This window comes from Dromiciops gliroides, chromosome 5 (genome assembly GCF_019393635.1).
Source record: "Dromiciops gliroides isolate mDroGli1 chromosome 5, mDroGli1.pri, whole genome shotgun sequence".
In the NCBI taxonomy this organism is placed as follows: Eukaryota; Metazoa; Chordata; class Mammalia; order Microbiotheria; family Microbiotheriidae; genus Dromiciops; species Dromiciops gliroides.
This window is the reverse complement of record NC_057865.1, coordinates 238218862-238246089: the sequence shown is the minus strand read 5'-3', so window position 1 is coordinate 238246089 and position 27228 is coordinate 238218862. Positions and strand designations below refer to the sequence as shown.

The window sequence follows — 27228 nt, the reverse complement described above, 5'->3', positions numbered from 1 at the left end:
CCACAGCAAATGATACTCATTTCAGAGAAGAATATTTAGGGCTATTAAGACTTTAAAAGTGGAAAAAAAGCATCAAAGTGGAATATTCACTACTAAATAGCATAAGTATTTCTTATATATTAAATAGAAACACATTTAGCAATCATCTGACTAAATACTATAACTCTTTCTCAGTGATAATAGAAATCAGAAATTTGGGTGACTTCATGATTTAAAAATCACATTTAAGTCAACTAAGTCTCTTACTGCTTATTAGTATCTAGGCCTCACACATGCCAACTTCTTTTTTTTTACATTTCATTACAATATCTCACAAATAGAATAATTGATGACTATCCATGGCAAAAGACATGTTACTTTTACTCAGAAAGCTTAGGTACCTACCTGATACTAAGTACCCTTTAAGCCGTGGAAGCAGAGTTTCTGGATCGATTAAAGTGAGTTTACCCAAGCATTCAGCAACAACGTTCCTGGTTCCTTCTTCTGCACACTCACAGTGTTTCAGCAGTAAGGTCCAGATGTTTTCAACATATGGTTTAAGGCCTACCACTGATGCAGAGCTAATAATTTCCTTCAAGGAATGAAGTAAAAGATACTGCCTCTTAGGCTGACTGGTTATTTCTTGTAAGACAAATGGTAGATATTCAGGAAGATTGCCAACACTAATGCTACCTAATGCATAGGACGCTGCTGATTTGACTTCTTCACTAGGAGATGAGAAGGCTTCTAATATTACTGATTTAAGTTCAAGTTGCCCACTTAAGTCAATGTGATGCCCAACTTCCCCAAGAGAAAGTAGAGCTAAGAGACGAATGGAATCGGTAGACCTTGAGTTCTTGACATCTTGAATAAATTGACCTACTACAGCTGGTCCCTCCTTAGGACATGCTCGAGTAAGGGCAGCTACACATTTGGCAATGGAATAATAAGACTGCTTGTGAGTAAGTGCTGTGCTTTGAGCATAAACTGGGCCTGTCAACATGCGTAACAAATCCATGTACCCTAAATTATTTGTTCCAGTTACAACCAAAGCTTGGAAAAATTCTAGCATGGCGCTGAGTGCTCCTCCCTGCAGCAAGGGTGATCTCACAAGCCCGATAAGTTCATTGAGTATGGACCCGCTTATCTTTGAAAGGGAAGAGGGGTACACTTTAGCAAGTGTAGTCAGAAAGCTGATCGCCATCTGTGATACATGCATATCACTTTCACTGATAAGAGGTGGAAGCTCATCCAGAACAGCATCAATCATGGCAGCCGTCAAGCTGTCACTATAGTTTTTAATTAGGATGTCGAGAGCTGAAAGAGTACCCAGTTTCAAAGCGCGCTGGTTTTTCCTAAGAAAAGAAGCAAGAATAGGTACCCCTTCTCCCAGGACAGGTCTTAAATCTATCTTCAAGGGGGAACCAGCAATCAGCGTCAAAGCCTTTACTGTTGTCAGTCGGGTAATTTCATTCTTTAGTCTCTCCAAGAAAATCTGCAGTGTACTGGGTAGATCACTACCTAGACTGTCTCCAAGGCTGCAAATGATTTGTCCCATACAGGAGATAGCCCTCTCTTTGACTTCCTGATCAATGTCAGCTGCTTTTAACCGTTTGATGGTGCAGGTAAATAAATCTTTGATGTAGGGAGTTGCATCAAATGAAGAAGGCTGATCTAAGGGACGAATAACTTTGACAAGTTGCTGGGTAACAAGAAGTGCCTCAGACGTGATCTTGTAGAATGGATCACCAACACAAGCTACCACTGGAGGAACCAATGCCTGAACATGAGGATGGAAGACTTGAGGAGAGTGGTTACAAAGGATGACATACAGGCATGACAAAGCATCTATCTTCAGATTTGATGAGCTGGATTTATCATTCAGTGAGAAAATTATTCCTGAAATATTAACAAAGAAAACCCTAAATCATTATAATGCATTTTGTTCGGGGAGGAGGGAAGAAATACCTCAAAAGGTATTTGAATTGTGGAATAACTGAATTGTTCAAATTTCTTCCAAAAGTCTTCCCTAGTTTTGTATAAACATCTATAAACAAAGATAAAAATAAAAACAAAGCTCCTTCTATTTCAGCCACAAACCAATCCAATATTTCTTAAAAACAAGTTACTATAGATATAACCTATATCAGATTACCTGCTGTCTAGGGGAGGGGGGAGGGAGGGAGAAAAATCTGAAATTGTAAAGCTTGTATAAACAAAAGTTGAGAACTATCTTTACATGTAACGGAAAAAATAAAATACCTTATATGTAAAAAAACAAAACAAAACAAAACAAAAAACAAAAGATACCAGAAAATAATTTTGAATATTTGTTGGATAAATGAATGTATTTATCCCAGCTATATATACAGTAAAGCTTTTAAACCCATGGAAAAAAAAAGTTACTGTGTTCAGAACAATCAGTTAAGAAACTGAAGTTATGAATATCATTTTATAGCTACAACTGTTTTCACTTCTCATTCTGGAGGAAATATTCTAAAACTAAAGACATGAAATTTGTAATAAAAATCATAATTTCTAACATCAGGCCTTTGTTACTTTTCCTACCTGGTACAAGTACAGGAATGTGCTGTGTGAGTGCCCCAGGTAATACATTTACCAGCTCAGTTAACATGTTAAAACAACACTGTCGAGTCTTCACACTTTTCTCCTTCATCTGTTTGTGAAGAGCTTTAACAATGTTGGGAACCTGTAATTATCAAAAAACCACCATTAGCTGGTTTAGTCATTGGGATTTCCTCCGTGTAATTATCACAAATTACTAGGGAAAGGGGGAATGTGCAAGTCAGAATACATCTTTTATTTGTTCCATCAACTAAAACTTTTTTTACCATTTAAAACGAACTCATTTCTTCACTACAAACATTTTAGGGGAAAGTTTTACATTTTATAAACACATTTAGCATTTTTTAAAAAATGATAATATTAGCTCAATTTTATATGAAAGTAATTTTGCCTATGTTAACATTCCTGAATAATTCATTTTTGTACAAGAACAAAAGTCTCTTGGTACTAATCAACCTGGAAAATCTAAGAAATTTACTGTTTGTTTAATCTCTCAAAATTATCAAAGCTGCTATATAGCAAATAATTTTTAAATTACTCAAGGGAACATAAGAAACATGGTTAAAAGAATATTGATTGGGGCAGCTAGGTGGTGCAGTGGATAGAGCACCGGCCCTGGAATCAGGAGTACCTGAGTTCAAATCCGGCCTCAGACACTTAACACTTACTAGCTGTGTGACCCTGGGCGCTTAACCCCAATTGCTCACTTAAAAAAAAAAAAAAAGAATATTGATCTTACACTTGGAGTTCATAATTTTAATTGGAGAACATCGTGAATAATAGTGGCAGTGGCAAATATGGTTGGAGAAAAGGCTATTTCTGGTCACCTTGTAGTTTTCTACAGGTAACACACAAATCTTTCAAGTACTGTGCCAAGGAAACAAAAACCACTCATTCAAACAATCCCCACCTCCCCCAAATGCTGACAGATGAAACTTGGTTTGAGACCAGTCATCAAGTTCTTAGTTTATAGGTACCAGCCAGTTATCCAACACAGGACCTATTGATAAATATTCATTGTGAACAGCTAGATAAAACTCCTTAAAAACAATAATACAACCATAAGGTAAATGCACAATAGCAAAACAAGGGTGAGAACAAGGTGCCTCTCCCCATTCTCTGAAGAACCATCTAGAATTACTTCAGATTTCAGGAAGAGAGTACGGTTATACCTCTATACCCTAAAGGTAGCAGGCATAGCACAGCAAGCCGGAGTTGGAGTCAGAAATCCTGACTCTATGTGACACTACTTAAGTGATAATCATTACCTAATGTGTCTCAGGCTACTCCCTGGGACTAATCGACTAAGCTATTTAGGGATGAAAGTTTCCAAACCCCAATTCTAGGTGTGCTATCAGACGTATCACATCACTTGAATTTAGAACTGTTTGCTTCCCTGGAATATTCTTCAATGAGTTTTCAATGTTAGAACATTCATGTATGGTACCAAAAAAATAGAATTTCTAAATAATATAGGCAATGCCAGGAACTCCTTGGTAGAAATGTAATGCAAAATCCTCCTAGTTATATGACAAGCCAATATATTCTCAATCAATGTCATCATTTTCTGTAAAACATTTCTGATATGGCCACATGGGAGAGTAGATTCATATTATGATCATTATGACACATATGACTTGATTCACAATCAAATTAAGACTGTCTACATTACTAAACAGCAGCTTTTCTGGCTGACTTAAGTTTGTGTGTATGTAAGTATAATAAATAAAAGAACATTTAATGACAACCAGAAAGCCTTTTCTAAAACTTCATTTTTTAACCAACCTGACTCTGAAGCATTGTCAAAGGTGTCTCTCCTTGTTCCATTGCGTCAGGATCACAAAGCCAACTCTGCACAGGGCGAGTTTGCTTCAAAAGGGAAAGATATGCATGGAACACATCTGCTTTTACGTTCTCTTCACGTTCTTTAAATCTGGCTATCAAGGCTGGAGACACAGTCTTGTAGAATTCTGGAAGCATTTCATGTCGTGTGCTAACTACAGCATCTAAACATTTAGCTCCTGCACGTCTCACTTTCCAACTCATGTCATCATCATCGCTGTATTCATCATCACTCCCTGAAGATAAAGTTTTTAAAAAATAGATTAAGAAAAATACACACATTTTAGTAGCAAAAACGAATTGTGATTCTTCAGAATGGAAACAGGTATCAAAAGTTGTCATTAATTTATCCAGCAATTATAAAAAACCTAACTAAATAACCAATAATACCTAAAAGAAACATAACTACAATCCAAAATCTAAGTAAACCTACTTCTAGAGAACTAAGATGACTATGTTTAAGTAGATGTACAGAAATCACATGCTTTCTGACAATGTTAGAGAATTCTTCAGAAGTATCAATTTAACATTTATTCCCCCCTAATGTTTTATGGTATGAAAACATTTCATTCAATTTGTATGGAAATCATCCTGAGATCACAATCTCATTTCCCTGTCTTATTAAACAGAATATAGGAAGCCCTCCTAACGCTAGCTCATTTTGTGGTCATTTGTCTCTTGCATGAAATCTATAGATCCTTCCAAAAATAACTGCCATCAACCAAGTTCAGCACTTTATCCCGTATGGACTACTGTAATATTTTTCCTTCCTCCCTTCTTCAATCTACCCTTCACAGAGATGGCTCTAACCATGCCACTTCCCTCCTAAAAATCCTTTCGTGGAAAATAGACTCCATTGCCTGGAATTTAAACCCCTCCCCAATCAGGCTCCAACCTCCAGGCCATAATCTTTCTATATTCTAATCAGACCATGCCTGGAATATGTTCCATTCTAGAATGCATAGTGCAAAAAAAGACATTAAAAAGCTGAAGAGAATCGTGAGAAAGGCAATCAGGAAATGTTGTTTGAGGAGTGGTTGAAGGAATTTTGACCAATTAGGGCACATAAAGGAGAAAAGCAATGGGCTTGCAGCCAAAAGACCTGAAGTTCACATCCTCCCTCTCAGCTTACTAGCTATGTAATAACTCTGGATAATAAAAATTTGTTGTTGAGTCATTTCACTTGTGTCCAACTCTTTGTGGCTCCATTTGGAGTTTTCTTGGCAAAGATACTGGAGTGGTTTGCCATTTTCTTCTCCAACTCATTTTACAGATGAGGAAGGGGCAGCTAGATGGCGAAGTGGAAAGAGCACGGGCCCTGGATTCAGGAGTACCTGAGTTCAAATCCGGCCTCAGACACTTAACACTTACTAGCTGTGTGACCCTGGGCAAGTCACTTAACCCCAATTGCCTCACTAAAAACAAAAAACAAAACCAAAAAAACAAACAAACAAAAAAATAGATGAGGAAACTGAGGCAAACAGAATTAAGTGATTTAGGGTCAGATGGCTAGTAAGTATCTGATGCCAAATTTCAACTCGTCTTCCTGCCTCTAGACCTGCCCTATTTATTAAATAAAAATTAACTGAGATTTGTGGCAAGCACACTGTACTAACTGCTTTTCAATTGTATCCCTTTGATCCTCACAACCACCCTGGGAGGGTGGGTGCTGTTATTGTCCCCATTTTACAGATGAGGAACTTGAGTCAAACAGAGGTTAAGCACCCAGACCAGGGTTACATGGCTAGAAGTATCTGAGGATGGATTTGAACTTGGTTCTACCTGCCTCCAGGCTCAGCCCTCTATGTACTCTGCAAGTCATTTGACCTCTCTGGACCTTAGTTCCATTTGTAAAATCAGAGTGTAGGAGTCAGTAGTCCCTAAAATCTCTTCCAGCTTTAAATCTATGATTCTACATTTGGCCTTGAGAAAAGGAGACTCAATGGAGACATAAAAGGAGTATTGGAGTGTTAAAGGCTTTCGTGGGGAAGAGAGACTGGGTTTGTTCTATTTGGCCCCAGTGGGTGGAAGCTTCAAAGAAAACTTAGTCTTGATGTCAGGAAAAATGCTCTACCGCTGAGAGTTTTCCAAAGGGAGATGGGCCACAACAGCGACCCACCCTAAGGGTATTTGGTTCCACCTTGCTGAAGGACAGATAGACTGGGTGAGCACTTGTCACCAATACTATAATAGGAATTCCTTTTGAATAAGGTTTGGACTAGATGGCTGCTGGGGCGCCTTTCAATTCTCAAATTCCATGATTCCTTTTCCAGCCTAATTCTTTGTATCACTCTTCTTCATGAACTATACATTTTAAACTTTCTTTAGGGCTGGCTGTTACCTGAATTAAACACAGGATCACAAGATTGGGGGCTCAAATAAATCTAGTCCAAGGTCATTTAGTCCAATCTTTCCTGTCATTTTGTTTTTCACACAGTAATCATTTTCTGATCAAACTGCCCCCACCTAGAGCATGCCCCAATAAACCCTTCTTTGTAACAAACAAAAGAAAAAATCATTCTGATCACTTCTACAAACAACATTCAGCACTTACAGATGCCATAAGCTGTAGACACTTAATATTTAACTTCCAGAAGTTAGTGGCTTACGTTCCAAATTACATATTATGGAATAAAACTACTGCTATATATGTCTATCACATACTGACATTTGTTTCAAGGATCTTTTCCATCATTTTGTTCCTGGCTTGTCCTGATCCTGCCCTTCTCTTCCCTTGATTCTAATCTTTCATTTTCCTTTTAAATTTTACTCTTACCTTTTCTTTTGACATTCCCCCCACCACTGAACCTTTCTTTGTAATGAAAAGCATGCAGGCAAAAGTCAACAGATACCAACCACCTGTGACAGCATATATTGCATTCCATAGCCAGCCCCACTCTCCCCTATTGCAGGGAAGGTGTGTTTCTTTAACAATTCAGACTTCAGCTGCTTCTTGGTGTTCTTGTTTCTAGCCCAGTGCTTTCTCAGTACTGAACTGAGTTGTGCTGTCTTCATATTCTAGCATTTCATCCAGGTCTTCCTATTTGCTGTTTCTCACAATACAATAATCATCGATTTTACTCATATACTACAATCTGTCCAGCTATTCTTTAACAAGCTTCCACCAATGTTCTACCACAAAAGATGTTATGGGGGTGTGTGTGTGTGTGTGTGTGTGTGTGTGTGTGTGTATGTGTGTGTGTGTGTGTGAGAGAGAGAGAGAGAGAGAGAGAGAGAGAGAGAGAGAGAGAGAGAGCGCACTGTTTGTTTGGGTCATGGACCCCTGTAGCACTCTGATATATGGTATTCTTCTCAGGTAATTTTTTAAGTTGCTGGTAAAAGCATATGTTCTGCCAACTACTATGCTGGCAGTTCCTAATAGAGAGCTCATCCTCCAGTAATCTGATCATCATCCTGTAGAGTAGAGTTCATCCCCTAATGCTTCTTCAGTTTATCTCATACTGGACTTCTCTGCTTCCAGGCCTTACTTATATCGGCTGTTCTACTTTTTAATTTTGCAACTAATACTTATTAGAAGGTAAGTTCTTTGCAAGCAGGAATCATTTCATTATTTGAACTTATATTAAAAAAAAAAGAACTTCTATCCCCAGTACCTGGCACATAGTAGACATTTAATATTTATTGAGAATATAATTTTAATGATTACTGCTTTGTAACAGTTTGAAATTCATTCATTCAAAGCTCCCTTTATATCCACACTCCCACACACACCCCCAGTTCTATAAATGAAACTCTTCTTATAAATCCAAGTAGTATAATGTGGTCTATAAATTACTTCAGAAAGTATTTTTATTGTATTGGCACAGCTTTCCTAGGAAGAAAGTTCTCTCCCTCTTTGTGTTCACATATGTGACACAGAGGAAAAAGTGCTGTACTTGGGAGTGAGAAAAACCTGAGTTCAAATCCAGCCTCAGACACTCAATAGCTGTGTGATCCTGAGCAGCCATTTCAATTCTGCTTCACTTTCCTCATCTGTAAAATGAGGATAACAGTACTTAGGTCACAGACTTGCTATGAGAAGGGGAAAAAATTATATTTGTAAGGGGGCGACTAGGTGGCGCAGTGGATAGAGCACTGCCCTGGATTCAGGAGGACCTGAGTTCAAATCCGGCCCCAGATACTTGACACTTACTGTGTGACCCTGGGAAAATCACTTACTTTACCCTCATTGCCCCATCCCACACCCAAAAATAATATTTGTAAAGTGCTTTGCAAATCTCTAACCCCCATAAAAATGCTAGCTATTCTGACTATTATTTCTATAAAGAGCAATGAAATTGTATTAACTCCTGAATACTTCCCTTGTGACTCCCAAACATTCTAATGAAATTTCTTTTTTCCCCCATGTATTTTCTCTGTTGTTTTCTCTTGGTTTTTGTTAGTGTTCTCAAGAAATGTTGATGGATTTGTGTTTATTTTACATTTGTTCTTTATTACATTTTCTAAGTTACTTGTACTTTAATTTGTTTTTCTCTAGATTCTCTCTAATTTTCTAAGTAAACCATGTAATACCTTTAACTGGTCTTATATTCTTTTTAGGACTAGTTTCTACAACTCATGCCAAACAAAAATGTAGAAAAATGAAATCCTCAATTACTGCAGTCTTTCACCATTTCTTCATTGCAAATAATGCTAGCTTTGTTTTTAGAATATAAACATTCTTTGCAGAAAAGTTAAATATATGCTGTTACATTAAAGAAAGCCATTCCATGTCTAAGTTTTTTTGAGTTATATAAATCCAGCTGCCTTTTGGTTTTATATACAGTGCCAATTTGTGTTTTTTTACCCTTCTAGTTGGAAAACTGATCAAATTCATGACATAAAGTTATAATCCCTGTTAACTGCTCAGGGGCCCTTCGCTCCATTCTTCTTAAAGCTTAGGTTGAGTCTTATTCCATATATTCAGAAACCAACCATCTCCTGTCCCTTCAGAATTGAACTGTCCCTTTCTAAGTGAGAGAAATAAAATATGAATCTGAACATGCATATAACATGTGTGTAAGCTATGTACATTTAATATGAGCTTTTAACTAAAGGTAATATTTGATTACAGCTAATTCCTTTATTTCACATTTGTGAAATTTGCAAAGTATGACAATCCCAAATTTAGCAAATAATAATAAGCATCTACTTACTTTTTGCATCTTGAAACTCCTTTTAAATTTTGTCTACTACATTCCAGTATCTGAGTACTTAGGTAATTATAGCCAATTTTCTTTCAAAATGAGTGTATACTAAGTTCTCTACAGCAAAGATAAGGTTGATGTTTTGTTCATGTCAACAAATACTACTAAACAATCTATACTACTTTTTTTACTTTATTGGGGAGGTTGTGGGTGTTTCCTTTTGCAACACTGCTAATGTGGAAATATGCTTTGCATGACTTCACGTATATAATCAATATCATAATACTTACATTCTCAAAGGGTATAGAGAGGGAGGGAGAAAACTGGGAACTCAAAAATTGTTTAAATGAATGTTAAAAATGTTTTTACATTTTACTGGGAAATATTTAATAAAACATAAATATTAAAATAACAATATGCTCTTTATTTAAATGTTATAATACATGAAATTTATTCACAAGACAGTTTTATCTAAAGCCTACTTTTTTTTGCCCAGCATTTATTTGAGGTGTTCATTTTTCCTCATAAACATGCGTTGTTGCTGTTGCTGTTCAGTGTTGTTTGATTCTTACTGTTCCTGGGGTTTTCATAGCCAGGATACTCGAGTAGTCTGCCATTTTCTTCTCCAGTATATACATGTGGGGCTTTACAATCCTCATCTCTTAGGATGACTTACACCTTTTGGCTTTCTACTGTCATCTGTATAAATCAACATGATGCAAAAATTCCATGTGTACATGTAAACATTTGTTTTTAAATTCAGGGTCAAGATAATTTTCCCCATCCTTGTCATGGAGGAGAACATAATTAAGAAGAAAACTTCCTACTGAGGGCTGCATTCCATATGCATTACAATTCTGCAAAGAGGAGAATGAAAACTCATTTGTGAACTCTGGCCAGCCTTTGAACGGTCAGCTCTAGAGATAATGGAAGCTTGACCTTTTACTAAAAAGGTACAGGTCTGACAAAGCCCCATAGAACTAAAAGATACAGCTTGAAATCCAAGTGTCAGCCAATCCTTCCAAAGTCAGAATTTAACCAGATCAATTCTTTACAAACAAGTGAAATGTACTTGCCGTATGAGTGACAAATTGGAGAACAGGGTTTAGACCAAAGCTTATAGGTACAGCTGTTAGGGTAAGAGTTACACCAAGCTATATTAACTTGAATAAGTCAAAGCAGTAATAGTTAAACAATCCAACAAAGCTATGTGTCTAGTCAGATAAAGACTGCCTCAAGGACAATTTTCTATTCAAAGGTTTCTCTTAGTTTCATGAGTTAAGCATAAGGAATATGCATTTGCCAAAGCAAATTTATACTTGTGAATAACTCCTGCAGCAAGCACTGTGCATCTACTACTAGCAGTCCCAAGCATCTATAGTAAACCATGTATGAGCAAGGTTCATCATTCCCACTGCAGGAAGTTGGGAGAGAAAAGCCAGAACAGAGCCACCCATCTTGATGACATCCTTAGGCTCTGGGGAAGCATTTTTCATCATTTTGAGTGTCAGGGCTGTGATTTTTTTCAGCAGTACAAATGCACACAGTAGTCCCACTATGCAATACTGTGTTGACATATAGGTCCTTTTTAATATCAACATCACATTTCACCATAAGAATTCTAAATACAAAAAAAGAGCTGGAAGGGGACTTATGGACACCTGAACACACTCTCACTGCCAAAAGTGACCAACTGACCATCAGGAAGCTCACAACCTCTTCTCCAAAACCGAAGCAACAGCAGCCATTTTCTGCTTTAAGTCCAGTGCAATGTGCCTCTCAAATGTGCCTCATGGGCCTCTCCAAGTCCTGTGGATGCATGCTGGTGAGATTGCGGCTGATGCTGGAATCTCTATGAGGCTCTGTCAGATCATAGCCAGACAAATCCCAATACCAGAAGGCAAGTGAAAGCACATAACCCCCAGTGGGCAGTGTGATACTAGTGGTAGAGAGGCAACAAAGCCCCAGAATGCCCATAGATAGCTAGTAAATGAAAAGCCTCAAATGTGACCTCTGCCACCTTCTCAGAATCTAGTAGGGCAGCTACCACAAGCAGGACAGGGTGTTTCTCAGGGGTCACAAAGTATAATGCCAGATTCCAATAGCAATTCTTACTAAGAACTCACACTCCACACCAACTCTGCCCAGGCCAAGGCACAAAAACGAGGCCCTCCTGCTGTCCAGCCTAAAAGCAGGGCACAGACAGAAAATACTGGGCCTCTAGGTAGCTGGTCACACACCCCTGCCCCTGCCCCCCAGCCTGGGTGACTTAGCCCAGGAGCATAGTTTAGAATACTAATCAAATCGACTCTAAGCTACGGCCTTGAGCATGTTCACCACTGCTGCAGGGAAGAACGTGACACTCTCCTGTCCTCTATCTATCAAACCTTCTCCTGCAGTTGCTATCTTTGTGATCTGAAAAAGAAGGCTATCTAGACAAAAACAGACCCAAACAAGCCTTGCCTGTCAATACTCCCTCATCCCATCCCTGTTAGCTTCTCTACTTCTGCCCTCTCCTTCCACTGTGCCCCTAGGAAACCCATTTCTTTTGTTAACAAGCAGTTATTCATATTAGCATATTAGGCCTCTTCCTTTTACACCATTTCTCTGCAATTCAGGAAACTTGGTTCCCCCTCAAGATACTACATAGATTCCTAGTCCTTTTCTCCAGTTTTTGATGTTGGACCTTTTGTCATCACCATGCAGCATCTCTTCTGTAAAGGTCCACTCTATTCAGCTATCACCCTATCCAGATCCTAGTGGCAATTACCAACCAGTACCCCTAGGTCAATCTCTCCTTTCAAGTAGTTCTTAACTTGGCTCTGTCTTCCTATCAAGCCCAATCCCTTGCCCTTATTTTCTAGGAGGTCAATATCAGGTTGGGGGGGTGGAGAGATAGGATGAACCTTCCATCTACCTCAGCTATACACAGGGATGAGCATAACTTTGATCTTATCACCCATAAGTATTCCACAACCACAACACAATGGATTTATTCTATCTAAAAATAATTGTGTATCCTTCTATCTTTCCTTGTGCCTAACCCCTTCTGCAAATATCTGGACCTCACATACATATCTATCTCATCCACATCCTTAAGAAAACTTTTATTTGTCCCTACTATCCCCTCAAACTATTTTCCTATTATTTCTTCCTTTTCACAGGAAAACTCCTAGAAAAGACTGCCTATATTTAATTATTCGTAACTGAAATTAAAAATTAAATATAGTGACTGGCTTAAAAAGGTATACAAAATTTGACCTGTTTGTAGTCACTTAATAATACAACTAAATAAATGGAATAGTATTAAAAAATAAAATTTTAAGCACTAATTAAGCCATTTCAAAATCATTCTGATTACACATCTACACTGGTTATATGCAAGATGTTCCAAAAGTCTTGGTGAAGTTCAAAGCTCTAACAGTTTCAAACAGCTTCTAATAGCTTCAAACTGCATCAAGATTTTGGAACATCCTGCATACTCCCTAAACTAAGAAATGGGTTGTTTGAGTACAGGGGGCGTTTAATTTATCTTTTTAACTCTTCTCATGTCTAATACGTGTATCTGCTGAACTGAATAGTGTAGAGCCAGAAATGAGTTTATTGTTTGTTGTTTAACCTTAGGTCTCATTCAGTATTGTGACTCACATTCAAGACCCAAGGAGGTCAAAAACATTCTTTCCTTCAACAAATGCTCATTCTAAATATAATCTGAACCTCTTTAAAAAAAAAAAAAAGGCAGAGAACTGAAATGTGGTCACTATTTGGGGGCAAAGAAGAACTAAAGTACATGTACTTCATTATTTGTTCAAATATTCAGTCATTTCTACTATTCCACTACTACAAAAGCAGTAGCTCCATCAGTAGACTGCATGGAAACAGAACAAAGTCAAAATTGTGTCAAGTAAATCAGAAAAAAATGGAACTGTTATAGTGCTAGTCTAGAGAGCTCAATCAATAATCAGGCAATCTATTCATTACGAATCCAAGTTACCAAGGTCAAATGAAACAATGTTCTTTCAAAAAAAAATAATAAAATTATAGACCGATTTATTTTAAGACACGACTTTTGATGAGTAATTTGGATATAAAGCTGTTTAATTTTGAGTCAGAACACCAATAACTTAAAAATATTAATTTGAGAATACCTTGATCATCATCATCACAGCCATCTGCATCCATAGCATTTTCATCTTCATCTTCATCATCATAATTATAATTGGGATCATAGGTAAGATATTTAAGACAAATATTTATAATTGTTGAAACATGGGGATAAACTTCCTTAGGACATCTATAAATAAAATTTACCACGATTATATTAGAGGCAAATATTCGACTCGAACAGAACATTTTTTCCTAGCAAAATAGAATATGTGTATATATATATATATATATTTCAAAACATGACTGAAAATCCTCAAGTCAATTTCCTTGTAGACAAGCATTATCAGGGCCCAAATCGTAACTGTTCTGCTTGCTTTCTAAAGCCAAAGAAATAGCAATACAATCACTGTGCTGGCCACAACATTACTAATTAAGTAGTAAAATCAAAGGACTTGGCTCTGAGGTTGATTACTGAATCAATACTCAATATAACCCATATCTCTACTTATAGTTAAACCCCAGGTCACATGATTCTAATCTTACTAATATATTACTTAATTTAATATTTTTAAATGGTAAGGGGGCAGCTAGGTGGCACAGTGGATAAAGCACTGGCCCTGGATTCAGGAGGACCTGAGTTCAAATCTGGCCTCAGACACTTGACACTTCCTAGCTGTGTGACCCCGAGCGAGTCACTTAACCCCCATTGCCCTGCAAAAAAATAAAACAAAACAAAAACAAAAACAACAAAAAAAGGAAGAACAAGTATATCCGAAATACTTACCTTCTCACAAACGATTCAAAGGCTTGAATGCAATACTCTCTTAATTCATCATCATCTACATTGCAAAATTTTACTACCAAGGGAATTATCTTCTCAAGGTATTCACCTAACAATTTAAGAAAATGTAATTTATTCATAAGCATGTGAAAACAGGTTTAAAAACATACAAAGTCTTAACATAAAATTCCTTACCTATTCTATGTCCTGCTTGCCTACTAATAGCAGCAATACATTGTATGTAGGTCCTAGTTGTTGACATGGAATCATTTTTTGATAGCTCTGATAAGAGATGCTCAATGAGATCAACAAAAACTATATTTCCACAGCTCATAACCAGGTGGCCAAGAGCAATGATAGTTCTTTTCCTTACTGCAAGCCTGGGGCTGGTCAACTGGGGGAGCAGACAGGTCAAAATGGAAGGATGGAAATTAACAAGAAGTCCTCCTTGCCTTAAAACAAAAGGAGAAGACAACAAATGAATTCATAACAACCAAATGCAGGTGAATCAGTGGAAAATATTTGCCTTCAGTTTTACCCCAACCAAATCAGAACTTTAAAATGAGCTGCCAATTTGTCACTATAGAACCAGTTATAGAGAAAGGAAATCACTCTCTTTTTCACCTTTATAAATCTGGCTCCAAACTTCATTATCTAGTCATACTACTCTCTTTCATGTACTCAAAGGTCAAGTCAAATTAAACTATTCATTGTCCCTTGTTCCCCTCTTGGCCTCTTTCTCATATCTTTGCTCACATGATTCCCAATATCTGATATGTCCAGATTCTATTATTTTCACCTCTTCTAGCATCTAGCAACTTCCCCATAAGAAGGAACTTAATCAATATCTATTAAATGGAATAATCTCTGCCTGCTTTCTTGACCTCCTTCTTCACCCTCACAAATAAAGGTTTTAATTCCCTCATTTTTTCATAGCACTCTGGTGAGATCTCTTCTTTACAGCTATCTGTATTGTCTTTTATTTTTTTAATTTTTTTTTGGGGGGGGCAATTGGGGTTGACTTGCCCAGGGTCACACAACTAGTACATGTCAAGTGTCCGAGGCCAGATCTGAACTCAGGTCTTCCTAACTCCAGGGCCAGTGCTCTATCCACTGTGCCACCTAGCTGCCCCTGTACTGTCTTTTACCGGTTGTTTTTATGTTTGGGGCACAAGCTCTTATTTTGTGCTTTGCTGAATTCAAGTGATCATGATATGGCTGCTATTCTCTTTACCACTGGGGTCCCTCTTTAGCTTCTCAGGGTCCTTCTAAAATGCAGCACCCAGAACTGGAGAGAAATAGATGTGTGGCTCAATCAGGTCAGCAGAACCATCTTCACTAGTTCTAAGCATTAGCCTTCTACTCATGGAACTTAAAAAAGTGTTAGCTGTTTTGGCCGCCATGAATTCTAAGAGTTGGTTCAAACTGCCTAAAGTCTTTGCACGAACTGTTTTCTGACCATATTTCCTTTACTCCACACAGCTATTTTAACCCAAATCTATGAATCTATTTATCTCTATTAACATTTCATCTTGTTAGATTTAAGATCCTCTCCAAATCATTTTGGACTGTGATCATCATATAATTTATCAACAGAAGAAAATGAGTTCAAATTGCACTTCTGTTGGTTACTACCTTTCTGACCTTTAGCAAGTCACTTTCTTCACCAGTAAAGTGAAGGGGTTTCGGGTTTGCTTCTAGTTTTGGAATTATGATCCTATTCTTCCTAACTTTGGAACATCTACATAGCTAACAAGAACATCACCTGTATCTTTGTTCGCATCACTGACTAAAGATAGTGCTGGGGGGAAAAAAAAGGCCCAAGGACTGAGTCCTTTGGCATTCCAGCATCGACCTGACAGAATGACATTTTCCTGCTGATCAAACTAATGAGATATCCTAGACATTCTTCCCTGAGAGCCCCATTCTTTTGCCTTCAGTCTTCTCTAAAGTTAAAGACAGAGGCTTAAGAGAAAAAAGTGTATCAATGCAAAACCAATCAACAAATGACAACAAAAGCATGCTTAATATAAGATAACCACTATGGTCAAAAAACAGATTTACAATGAACTTAAGATTAAACCCAGGGGCAGCTAGGTGGCACAGTGGATAAAGCACAGGCCCTGGAGTCAGGAAGACCTGAGTTCAAATCCGGCCTCAGACACTTGACACTTACTAGCTGTGTGACCCTGGGCAAGTCACTTAAACCTCATTGCCCCCCCCCCAAAAGAACAAAAAATATATAGTTAAAAGTACTTGGCATTACATACTATTATACACAAGAATCCATATTTACCTGCTCAACATATCAGCCATAATATCCAAGGCTTCTAATTGAACAGAGACATCTTCCTGCTTCGCTATAGCACTTGTAAGACGTCCTGTGATCTTTTTACAAACATTAGCTGCTAAAGCAGAGCCTGGTAAAGACAAAAAAAAATACAGCAGCCATGTTAAAATGAAAATGCATAAAAGTAAAGTTCAACCCAGGTGTCACAGTTACAATTACTTAAAATATTTTACTGCAATTAACAAAGATAACACCACAAGTTCTTGGCTTGATCTTAAGAATTGAGCCATTCCAAAAATGAAAAATGATCAACAATTACAGTAAGATTTTTTTATCAATGAGGCAGATGCCAATAACATATTCTGGGTAGTAGTATTATATGTTTCCATATATCATAAAAGGGAAGGAGATGGAGAATTGAACCATTCTATAGATTTGAAGTAACATTAGCACTTGACTCCTTAGCCTCTCCAAGTTCCTGAACTTGAAGCTCAAAGTGATACTAAAAGCAATTTTATCAAACTGCTGAAGGAACGAAGTCCCAAGAATTTTAGAAGCTTCCAGAGACTATCGCCAGGAAGAGCTCTGCCACTCATCTCTGGACACCCATGCATACATGATCTGGGCCTACTCTATTCCACTTCTTGCACTAAAAATGAAATCAACACTACCAATGCCTCTAGAAATGTAATGTCAATGAACTTTCTTAATGTTCCATCCACCATTCCTGTGATTTCTGGACCATCTGGCTGCTGCTCCCCTACATGTATTGTTTCTTCATATTATAAGGTAAGTTACAGGGCCTGTATCACTTTTGTATTTGTATCCTTTATATTTGGCACATAGTAAGCACTTAATAAATACCTTTTTATTCATTCCAATTCACTCTTTAAAAAAAAGCAGCAATGACCCACTGTCAACATGGTGTCACATGATTTTGAAAGATTTTTTTTTTAATTGGCTTAACATTACTGACTTTAAGGTGTCACTATAATTGAAAAGTAGTTTTTTTTTTTTAAACAAACAGAAAAAAGAAGTAATTACCAATAGATGATATCTGACTAGTCAATTTGGGTATTTTTTACAGGAAAGTCTACACAGGACCAAGCGTTCACAAAACGGTTGAAAGGAAAGGAAAATCAGGAGGAAAAATATATCTAATATAACATAAAAAAAATAGTTATTTCCAGCTATCAACAGGCAGTTTTAGCTCCCCAAAATGTCATTAATCCAAGTTTCTCAATGAAATAGGTTCAGTAAGCCAAGACAATAACTTTTACCATATTGATTTTTGTAAATAGAATTATTAAGATCACTAAGACAGGTTCTAAAATTTGTAATGCTACCTAATGTTCTACAAAAGACTAAAATTTGATTAGCTTCACTAATTACATTTGCTTAGTCCTTAATTCCAAAGCAATATTTTTCAGCCAAGGCTTTACTTTAATTATAGCCATTAGTAAATGAAACAATACTTGTTTTTCTTAGGCATACTTAAATTCTAAAAATTTGACATTTCAGAGAAGTGAACTAGGGTCCAGAAAAACAGCTTAATGTACTACCACTAATGAATGATCAGTTCTAATCAAGGCAGAAACCTTCCCTTATACAATTAACACTGGTAATATAAAGCTAAATAATACTCATGTTTATTAAATTTTTCTTTTCTTAATGCTGAAGTCAGCTTGAGTTCATTCTTATTAAAATTCAATCCTGGCCAAATGCAAAAAAAAGATCACAAATCCTATAAATTGAGTATTTAAAGATCATATTCAGTAAAAATTGTTTTTATCTAAAAAAGTAAAAATCACCCCAAAATCCTATGATTGCTAAAGAAGTACATATTTCAACATTTTATCTACCCAAAAGGATGCTTAAGGAGAATAACTACAAATAAAAGTAATTAGCAAGAAAAAAAAGACTATTTCTTACCACTGGAAGCAGGAGGAAGTTCTCCAATTACTGTTTTAAGGCCAATGCTTGATATATCTCGTAGCTGTTCTTTATCAGAGAGCATATTAGTACAAAGAGTATCTACAATTGTCTCCACTTGGTATTCTTTCACTTTACTAACCAAAGGGCCAAGACTGTTGGGAGGGAAGACAAGTTAAAAACAAACAAACCTACTAAACAACTAGAAAAACTAGAAAAAAATCATGAAATATCTAGAGCTTTAAATACATAATGTTCAAATATCAATAAATTTGTGAGTTTTTCCTTTACTAAGAATCAAAATTTTGCCTACATATCTAGTAAGTAAAATGTTACACCAATATTGTAAAATAAAATAATAATATAATAAAACAATATTGCTAAAAAGAGCCAGAGTGGTATGGAGAATAGAGTTGACTTCAAAGTCAAGACAACCTGGGTTCAGGTTGCAGCTCTGATGTACTGGCTATGTTACCATGGACAAGTCATTTAATGTCTCAGTGCTCCAAGACAACTCTAAGAATGAGCTGCAGAAAGATGTAATGGTAGAGAAATTCTTCACTTAGGAGGTCCCTATAAAGATGAAATCATACATCCAAACTAAAATATGTAATGTGTTAACATACACACATGTGTACATGTGTAGACATACACAAACATGTAAGTTGTATGTAAACGGCATGATGTTCCTACACATACACATTTTCATTACAATACTGATTTTGAAAATCAAGTCACTGGACCACACATTTTGATGGATTGCTATATTTCATGCTACTTCCCATATAATCACATAATTTAAATAAATTATGCTACCTGCAGCAATTCATTTAAAAAGCAAATTATCAGCGACTGATAATTGAATGGTCTAATAAAAAACTACTATTTATAAGAGCCTTCAGGTGTAACTTTAACAATAGAATATGTGTTCCAACAAAGTTAACTTTTTTAAAGCAAATTCTACTTTTCTCCAATGAATCAGTTACAAAATTCAAGATGCCTTCACAAAGGAAAAAAAGGTAGGGGGGGATAGACAACAACAAAGATTTTGTTTTACTAAAAAAGATACTAAGATGGGCTTGCCATAACACACCACCCTTTTTGTGTGTGTGTTGGGTCGCCCCCCCCCCCATGAGGATTAAGTGACTACTTGCCCAGGGTCACTCAGCTAGTAAGTGTCAAGTGTTAGAGGCTGGATTTGAACTCAGGTCATTCTGAATCCAGGGCTGGTACTTTATCTACTGTGCCACTTGGCTGCCCCAACACACCACACTTTTAACTCTCCTTTCCTCCCTCCCCTGGGCATCACCAACCACTTAACAGTATTCTCATTGGTCTAAGGATTTCTAATACACTTAGTAAATTTCTGTTTTAATTCCTATGGTTCCCAGAACTTTGGGTTTTACAAAAATTAATACAATTGACTTCAATGAATATGTAACACATACTTATATTGTGCTAAACACTATGGGGTATACAAAATAAGCATCAGACTTAGTTCCCTTGACTTCAAAGAGAGAGTGACATTGCATATGTATATAAAACAGGAGAAAAAAACGAATACTAAACTATCAAAGATAGTTACCAAAGATACCATGAATTTTTGTAAAGGGAGAAAAATCACCAACACCTAAATAGTCAGAAATCTATTTTAACAACACTATGAGACAAAGATAATACTTGGGTTTCAGCTGAGTTAAATCTCTCAGGAGATTCTTGTAGATAGTTGTGTGATAATATAGTTAAAAGTATTATTGGCATTTGTCCCTGGCCGTCTAATACTCAACATTTTTAACAAGAATAAAGGTATAGATAGCACGATTACGAATTTTGCAGAAGACAAAAATCCAAGAAGGATAGCTAATAGGCTGCATAGGAGACAAGATCCAAAAAATATCAAAAGAAGCAAAGAATGGGCCAAAAGATGAAAGTTTGTAGGAATAAATGTGAATCCCTACACTTAGTTATCCCCTCCCCCCAAAAAAGTTACTAATTAATACAAGGGCATTGTTAAAAGCCCATGTTTTGTTACGTGATGTTTTGTTTTGTTTTTAATGGGGGTGAGGGGTCTTAGTTGCTAGTTCAAAGAGTTAACAGTGCAATTACTGGCAGCCAAAAAAAAGCTGATTAATTTAAGAGTAAAAGAGAGTGGGGGGCAGCTAGGTGGCGCAGTGGATAGAGCACCGGCCCTGGATTCAGGAGGACCTGAGTTCAAGTCCAGCTTCAGACACTTAACACTTACTAGCTGTGTGACCCTGGGCAAGTCACTTAACCCCAATTGCCTCACTTAAAAAAAAAAAAAGAGAGAGTGGGATGTGGAAATCTATGACAAAAATACAAGGGAAGACCACTTACTGGCTGCGTTTTAGCAGGAATTCCTTCCAGAGACTAGAGGGTCTCTGGAGTCTCACCCAACTTAAATCCTTTTAGTCTACAGTGAGATCTTTAAAGTCTAGGTGAGTCAATAATATAGCACACCTACTTTGGAAAATGTTAATGACTGTAGACTCTTTTTGGGAAGTTTTTAAAAAGACAAAAGTTTCATATCTGAAATGATCTGGTGACAATTACACTAAAAAGGCACAGATCGTGCAAAGCATTCCTAACTATTAATTTTATATTTATATTTAAATTTTATATTTCCCAAATGCTAATCAACTTTCAAGAAGCTTCAATATAATGACTATCCTTGTTACTTGTTACAAAATGAATCCTTATTAACTAGTCAGTCACCAGCTTAAAAATTAGATTCTACAAAGTATTAATTAGCCTAAAATCTCAAAGAAAGGCTATCAAACGCTTAACATCAATAATCCAAAGCTATTCAAAACAAAAGCAAATTTAATTACTCTGACATTACATAAACATGGACACCCATGTTTATCTTTAAATCTTTGATTTAAAAATTAAGTATTAAAGATGAACTACTTAAGAATAATGTCATTCTTTTCTTGAAAAGGATTTCAATAAATAGAACTGAATAGAAAGCTGTTAACTGGAACTCATACAAAAACAATAAAGATGTAAGAAGACAGATTTAATTTATTCTATTACCTGTGTAACATCAACACCAACAGGATGGACTACTTTAAAAATAAAAGTGTGTAATATGCTCTTAAGTATTTGAGGATATCATCATTTTGTATTGGATGCATAGAAATTATATTATTCATTCATAAAACACCCTTTTTGTTTTTATTTTTATTTAGTGTTTCATTTTCTCGCAATTACATGTAAAGGCAATTTTTAACATTCGTTTTTTAAAATTTTGAATTTCAAATTCTCTTTCTCCCCCTCCCCCACCCTGAGAAGGCAAGCAACTTGATATAGGTTATACATGTGCAGCATGACTTCTCTTCAAAAAAAGCATCATTTTCCCACATACATTAAATTTCTATGCTACTAATGTCCTGAATTACAGAAATTGGTATGATCTATTTCAAAAATTCAATTCTCCATAATTTACTATGAAACTAGAGTAAAAGTCCCTGTAAAGGCTGTCAATATCAATTCCTGAATAGCAGTAAACAAAATATAGTTCTTGCACCAATAGTGGCCAAAACTTTGTGAAGTTCTGTCATCTCCCAACTTTTTAGTCATGTATCCCATTCATAAAAAGTTACATGTAAATGTACCCTCAGTGTGTGGGACCTTTTTCAATAAAACACTAATTTTCAGTGAAAATGGAAGCAAAAGAAAATGATTAATTTAGAATTAAAGAATTTTAGAATTTGTTTTCATTTTACAGTTAAGGAACCAGACCTGGGAGGAGGAAATGCTTGTTTCACTCCTAAAAAGATTACAAAGATTTTAAATATACGTTTTAAAAATGTTCATAATGAGTAAAATGTTTAAGCTATTTGTGTATTTCTGACTAGGCTTGATTCTTCCAAAATGATTTCTAAAAATCATGCAATAAAAGACTAATGAAAACTATTTACAGTATTAGTACAGCAAAATTTTTAGTAATAGAGTTTTAATTTTTTTAATAAGGTAAAGAATAAATAAAGTGCAGTCTAACTTCTCTCCCTGGAGGCATAAGAAGTGTACTTGCTACAAATAAAGAAGTAAAATGAAAATCTTAATGTAAAAGATGAATTTTGCGGTAAGCCCATTGAAATCAGGAATGACAGCACCACTAGTACTATACTTATGCAGACCATAAAACAAATATGCAATGCTGAAAACGAATTTTCAAACATCACAGAAAACTTCAAGTGTTCAGCCCAGGATTAGAGTCTGAGACTCTGTCAAGCACATCTGGCAGGTTCAATACTGACAAAATGTATGCATAACAAAGCATGCACTGTCTCTTTTCTCCTACACTTCACATTCTTCCATCTTCCTTGGCATATAAATACATACATACACACACACACACACACACACACACACACACACACTCTCTCTCTCTCTCTCTCTCGCATGTGTTTGGAAACATGTCAGTTCTGAAAATCAGTAAAAAAAAAACCATAGGAAAGAGAAGATTATCTTTAATTAGGAAAAATGGAAGTCCCCCAAAATGAATAAAATAGAAATTGGTGATAATGGTAGCCCCCAAAATGGATTCATTAGAGTTCCCTGTGAAAAAAAATAATTCAAAAAGCCCATGTAACTTCATGCTATGCTTGACAGTCTCTCCAAAAAATATTTGTATGCGTTTTACTATAAAATGCCAATGGTTTCAAGTTTTTCCCTGCCTCTCAGACTGAACCAATTCAAGTAAGCTAGTCTAACACTATTTCAAAAAACAAAATCATCAGGGAATAATGGAATCATCTAAATAAACTGTATTTTAAATTTATTATACAATTAATAACATATTACATTCTACACCATCCCCAATCCAAAAATACCAAGTTCTCCATAGGTTCAATCTTCTCAGAAATTCTATCGCTCTGGCCAAAAATAAAATAAAATAAAATAGATAATTTGGCTGAGGTTACACGGTTAATAAATGTAAGAGATCTAAGCTCCAGTTCATTGACTTTTTCAAGTACTAGACCCCTTTAAGATACTTCTAGGAGTTTCCTTCCTACTTTCTAATTATTTAAAGAAACACTATCAAATATATGTTCAATTGAAAATTGATGAGGTAAAACCAAATTACCACATACATAGATTGAAAAAATCAAGAAATTTTAGTTACTTGTCAGGTATTCTTAGTGAAAAATGTGCTTAACAAAATACTAGAATAGCTTCTATGAAAGAAATTACTTGTCAATTATTACAAAACACCTGTTTAGGGGGAAAGAAGAGAGAAAGTGAATAAACTTACCACTTGACAGCTAAGTTTTGTACCTCTCCATTTTTATCTTCCAACAATTTCAAGATCATTTTCACTACTTTTCTTTCACTATCATCATCCAACTTGATGGAATCTTTCTGTAGTTCTGTCATCAAATCATTTGTTGCCATAAACCTATCAAAAAGAAAATTCAACTGTGATAATGACAATAACAAATACAATAATTTAATCTCTCACAAAAAGCCTCTGCAATTTTACTTTGTTTAAAAAGGCAGTTTTTAACTAAGCATATTATTGTCTTTTTTTTTTTATTGAGGCAATTGGGGTTAAGTGACTTGCCCAGGGTCACACAGCTAGTAAGTGTTAAGTGTCTGAGGCCAGATTTGAACTCAGGTCCTCCTGACTCCAGGGCCGGTGTTCTATCCACTGCGCCACCTAGCTGCCCCCATTTTATTTTTTTAACAGATTGATAAAACGTCTCATGTTTTAGCTTCACATAACCTAGCCACGGCAGAAAATATCTACTTTTTTTTTTTTAAGGCAAATCTCCACTAATTAAGTGATCTTGTACTTCAGATTATTGTCAAAACCTACAGAGGCTCCCGGGGCAGCTAGGTGGCACAGTGGATAAAGCACCAGCCCTGGAGTCAGGAGGGCCTGAGTTCAAATCCGGCCTCAGACACTTAACACTTACTAGCTGTGTGACCCTGGGCAAGTCACTTAACCCCAATTACCTCAAAAAAAAAAAACCCTACATAGGCTCCCACTTAATTATGTGTTTTGCCATCAAGGGTCTCATACACACGTACAAATCTTAAACATAAATTAAAAATATCACAACATCTATTTCATGATAATCTTTACAGTTTTCATGTAACTTTGTAAAACAACCAAGACACAATAACTATGATAGATGAGCTTGTTTTTATATCAAAAATTCTCAAAAATGGTATCATTGCTATTCGAAATTATTTTTCAGAGATCAATAGTTTGTCACTTTAAAGCAAAAAAGAAAAGAAAAAGCAACCCTTTCACACAAGATATTATGATTGTCAAAAGACAAAACATAATTATTTGCAGTTTCAAATTATGACAAGAAGTCTATCTTAAACCATTCGTGTTCATCTGGAGAAATATCAAGTGTTTAACATCTGTTTGTGGCATATATGTTCCTTATTGATTCACATTCAGAAACATCTTGGTCTTTTAAAATAAAATGTAAATTGCTGAATTTTGGTAATAAATAAGAAGGTTTTTCACTTGGAGAGTAGATTTTTAAACAATGGAAACATCAAAAATATTACTTTGTAAATTATCCAAAGCTAAAATGTAGTCATTTTATATCCTTTTGGATCAAACTTTTATAAAATTTGAACATCTAAATTATAAGTATGTAGTTTAATAGAAATCCACCAAATATTCTATCTTCAGGAGCAAATCTGTGTTGTTATCTAAGGTGAAACAAATTCATTTTATAACCTTAAGAAAATTGGCAATTGCTTCTTTTAGTTCAAATGTCTCTCAGGATGCTTTGATATAAACAAGGTCATAAGTGTTGCCATAATTTCAGTGCTCTTTGATCTGCCCCCAGATCACACAATTTTTGCCAAGAGCCTTCCTTTTAAAGTATGAAGTTGATCACTTCAAGAGCCTGAAAAAAAGCTGTCTTCTTTCTCATTCAGATTTCTCCATGATTTGTGAAGCATACAATTTTTAACTACATTTTTAACTAGTGCTTGTAAATCTGCATTTTGTCCTGCCATCAATTGAGTTGTTGGTGAAGTCTAATACAATTTTCCTACATTAACTTTTTCTTTTTTAAAAAATTTAATTGGATTTTATTATTTTTACATTTTTTCCAATTACTTGTAAAGATTTTTTTTTTAGTTCCAAATTTTTCTCCCACCCTCCCGAAGCCAACAAGCAATCTGATATAGGTTATACATTACAATCATGTACATTAATTTTTTCTTGATGTAGTATTGCAAAGTCTTCCTAACATTAGTTTCAATATATTGAACATATATAATTACATGAGTCTTTTCTCCAAAGATTTTAATTTCTCAACTTATTACAAGTCTACAGACATGAGTCCCAATATATATAATCTGTAAACGAAGCTGCTTTGTATGTGCCTTTAGAAGCATGGTTTCTACCATAGCAATAGTTATGTGTAGGGCCAAAGTTTCTCCCAAATGAGGCTTACTGTACTAATTCTTTAAGCAAGCTCATATAATGAAAACCATCTTTTTGTCACTGAGAGGACTTTGGAAAAAAAAAGTGTGTGAAGGCATAAATTCTCATGTTGTTAAATATTCCAAACATACATTTTAAAGATGTCATTTCAAAATTAGAATTCATGTGAACTGCAGCTAAGTAATCATATATTCAAAGCAAAGTGATCTTTCCTCTCCATCAATAACAGTACTTGTGAATCCCAATCATATAAACAGTGAATGGTATTTTCTAGATTTAGATTTTTATTGTGATTCTGTAAGTGTTTCTATTGTCTTTGCTTGCTATTTGAGGGAATTCCCTCTTCAAACTAGTTATATATTCATCCATCACAAACATTATTTCATGCATAAGAAATAAGACAATAAATTTAAAACTTTTCAAAAATTATAACCACAGCATTTCATTTTTTTAAAAAACCTAGCGGGGTTTGTTTTTGTTAATCAGTTTATTATATTTGCCAACATACTGACATATTATAAAACATATTGACATATTATGACTAGGCGATTCAGGGATTTTAGGTTCCCTGTTCAGCAGGAAGAGGTGGCTAAAGTCTAGCACTGGAGTGACAGGTGTGTGAGTGGAGAGGAGACACATTCAAGAGATGTTATAAATATAGAAATTACAAGATTTGATAACATACTGGCTATGTGTAGTGAGAATAAAGAACAAGGGAAAACAAAAACAATAAGGTTGTGAGACTGGGTAACTGGGAGGATAGTGGTACTCAACAATAACAGGAAGTTTGGGAAGAGGAGAAATATAACAGAGTGGATGAATCTGAATAAGTTGTACTACAAAGTGTCCACAAATTTTGGACATTACTTCTTGTGTCCCACAGTTTGGAAAACTGTCCTATATTAACAATGTCTTGAGGGCAGCTAGGTGGTGCAGTGGATAGAGCACCAGCCCTGGAGTCAGGAGTATCTGAGTTCAAATCCAGCCTCAGACACTTAACACTTACTAGCTGTGTGACCCTGGGCAAGTCACTTAACCCCAATTGCCTCACTAAAATAAATTTTTTTTAAATGTCATGAGCTATACTAACAGTAACATATACTTGGTTACTAGTAAATTG

General features: G+C 35.8%; 1 protein-coding gene across 1 annotated transcript in view; it reads right to left on the bottom strand.

The window, feature by feature from the left end:
• CAND1 (cullin associated and neddylation dissociated 1) overlaps positions 1-27228 on the bottom strand; it is a 50763-nt gene that overhangs the window by 10137 nt on the left and 13398 nt on the right. Inside the window, exons 2-10 of the mRNA XM_043965922.1 lie at positions 23943-24086; positions 18665-18819; positions 16739-16862; positions 14638-14894; positions 14446-14551; positions 13703-13848; positions 4351-4643; positions 2548-2689; positions 385-1878 (exon numbers count right to left, since the gene is read on the bottom strand). Coding sequence (XP_043821857.1) covers positions 385-1878; positions 2548-2689; positions 4351-4643; positions 13703-13848; positions 14446-14551; positions 14638-14894; positions 16739-16862; positions 18665-18819; positions 23943-24086 — 2861 coding nt within the window. The remainder of the gene's footprint in view (positions 1-384; positions 1879-2547; positions 2690-4350; positions 4644-13702; positions 13849-14445; positions 14552-14637; positions 14895-16738; positions 16863-18664; positions 18820-23942; positions 24087-27228) is intronic.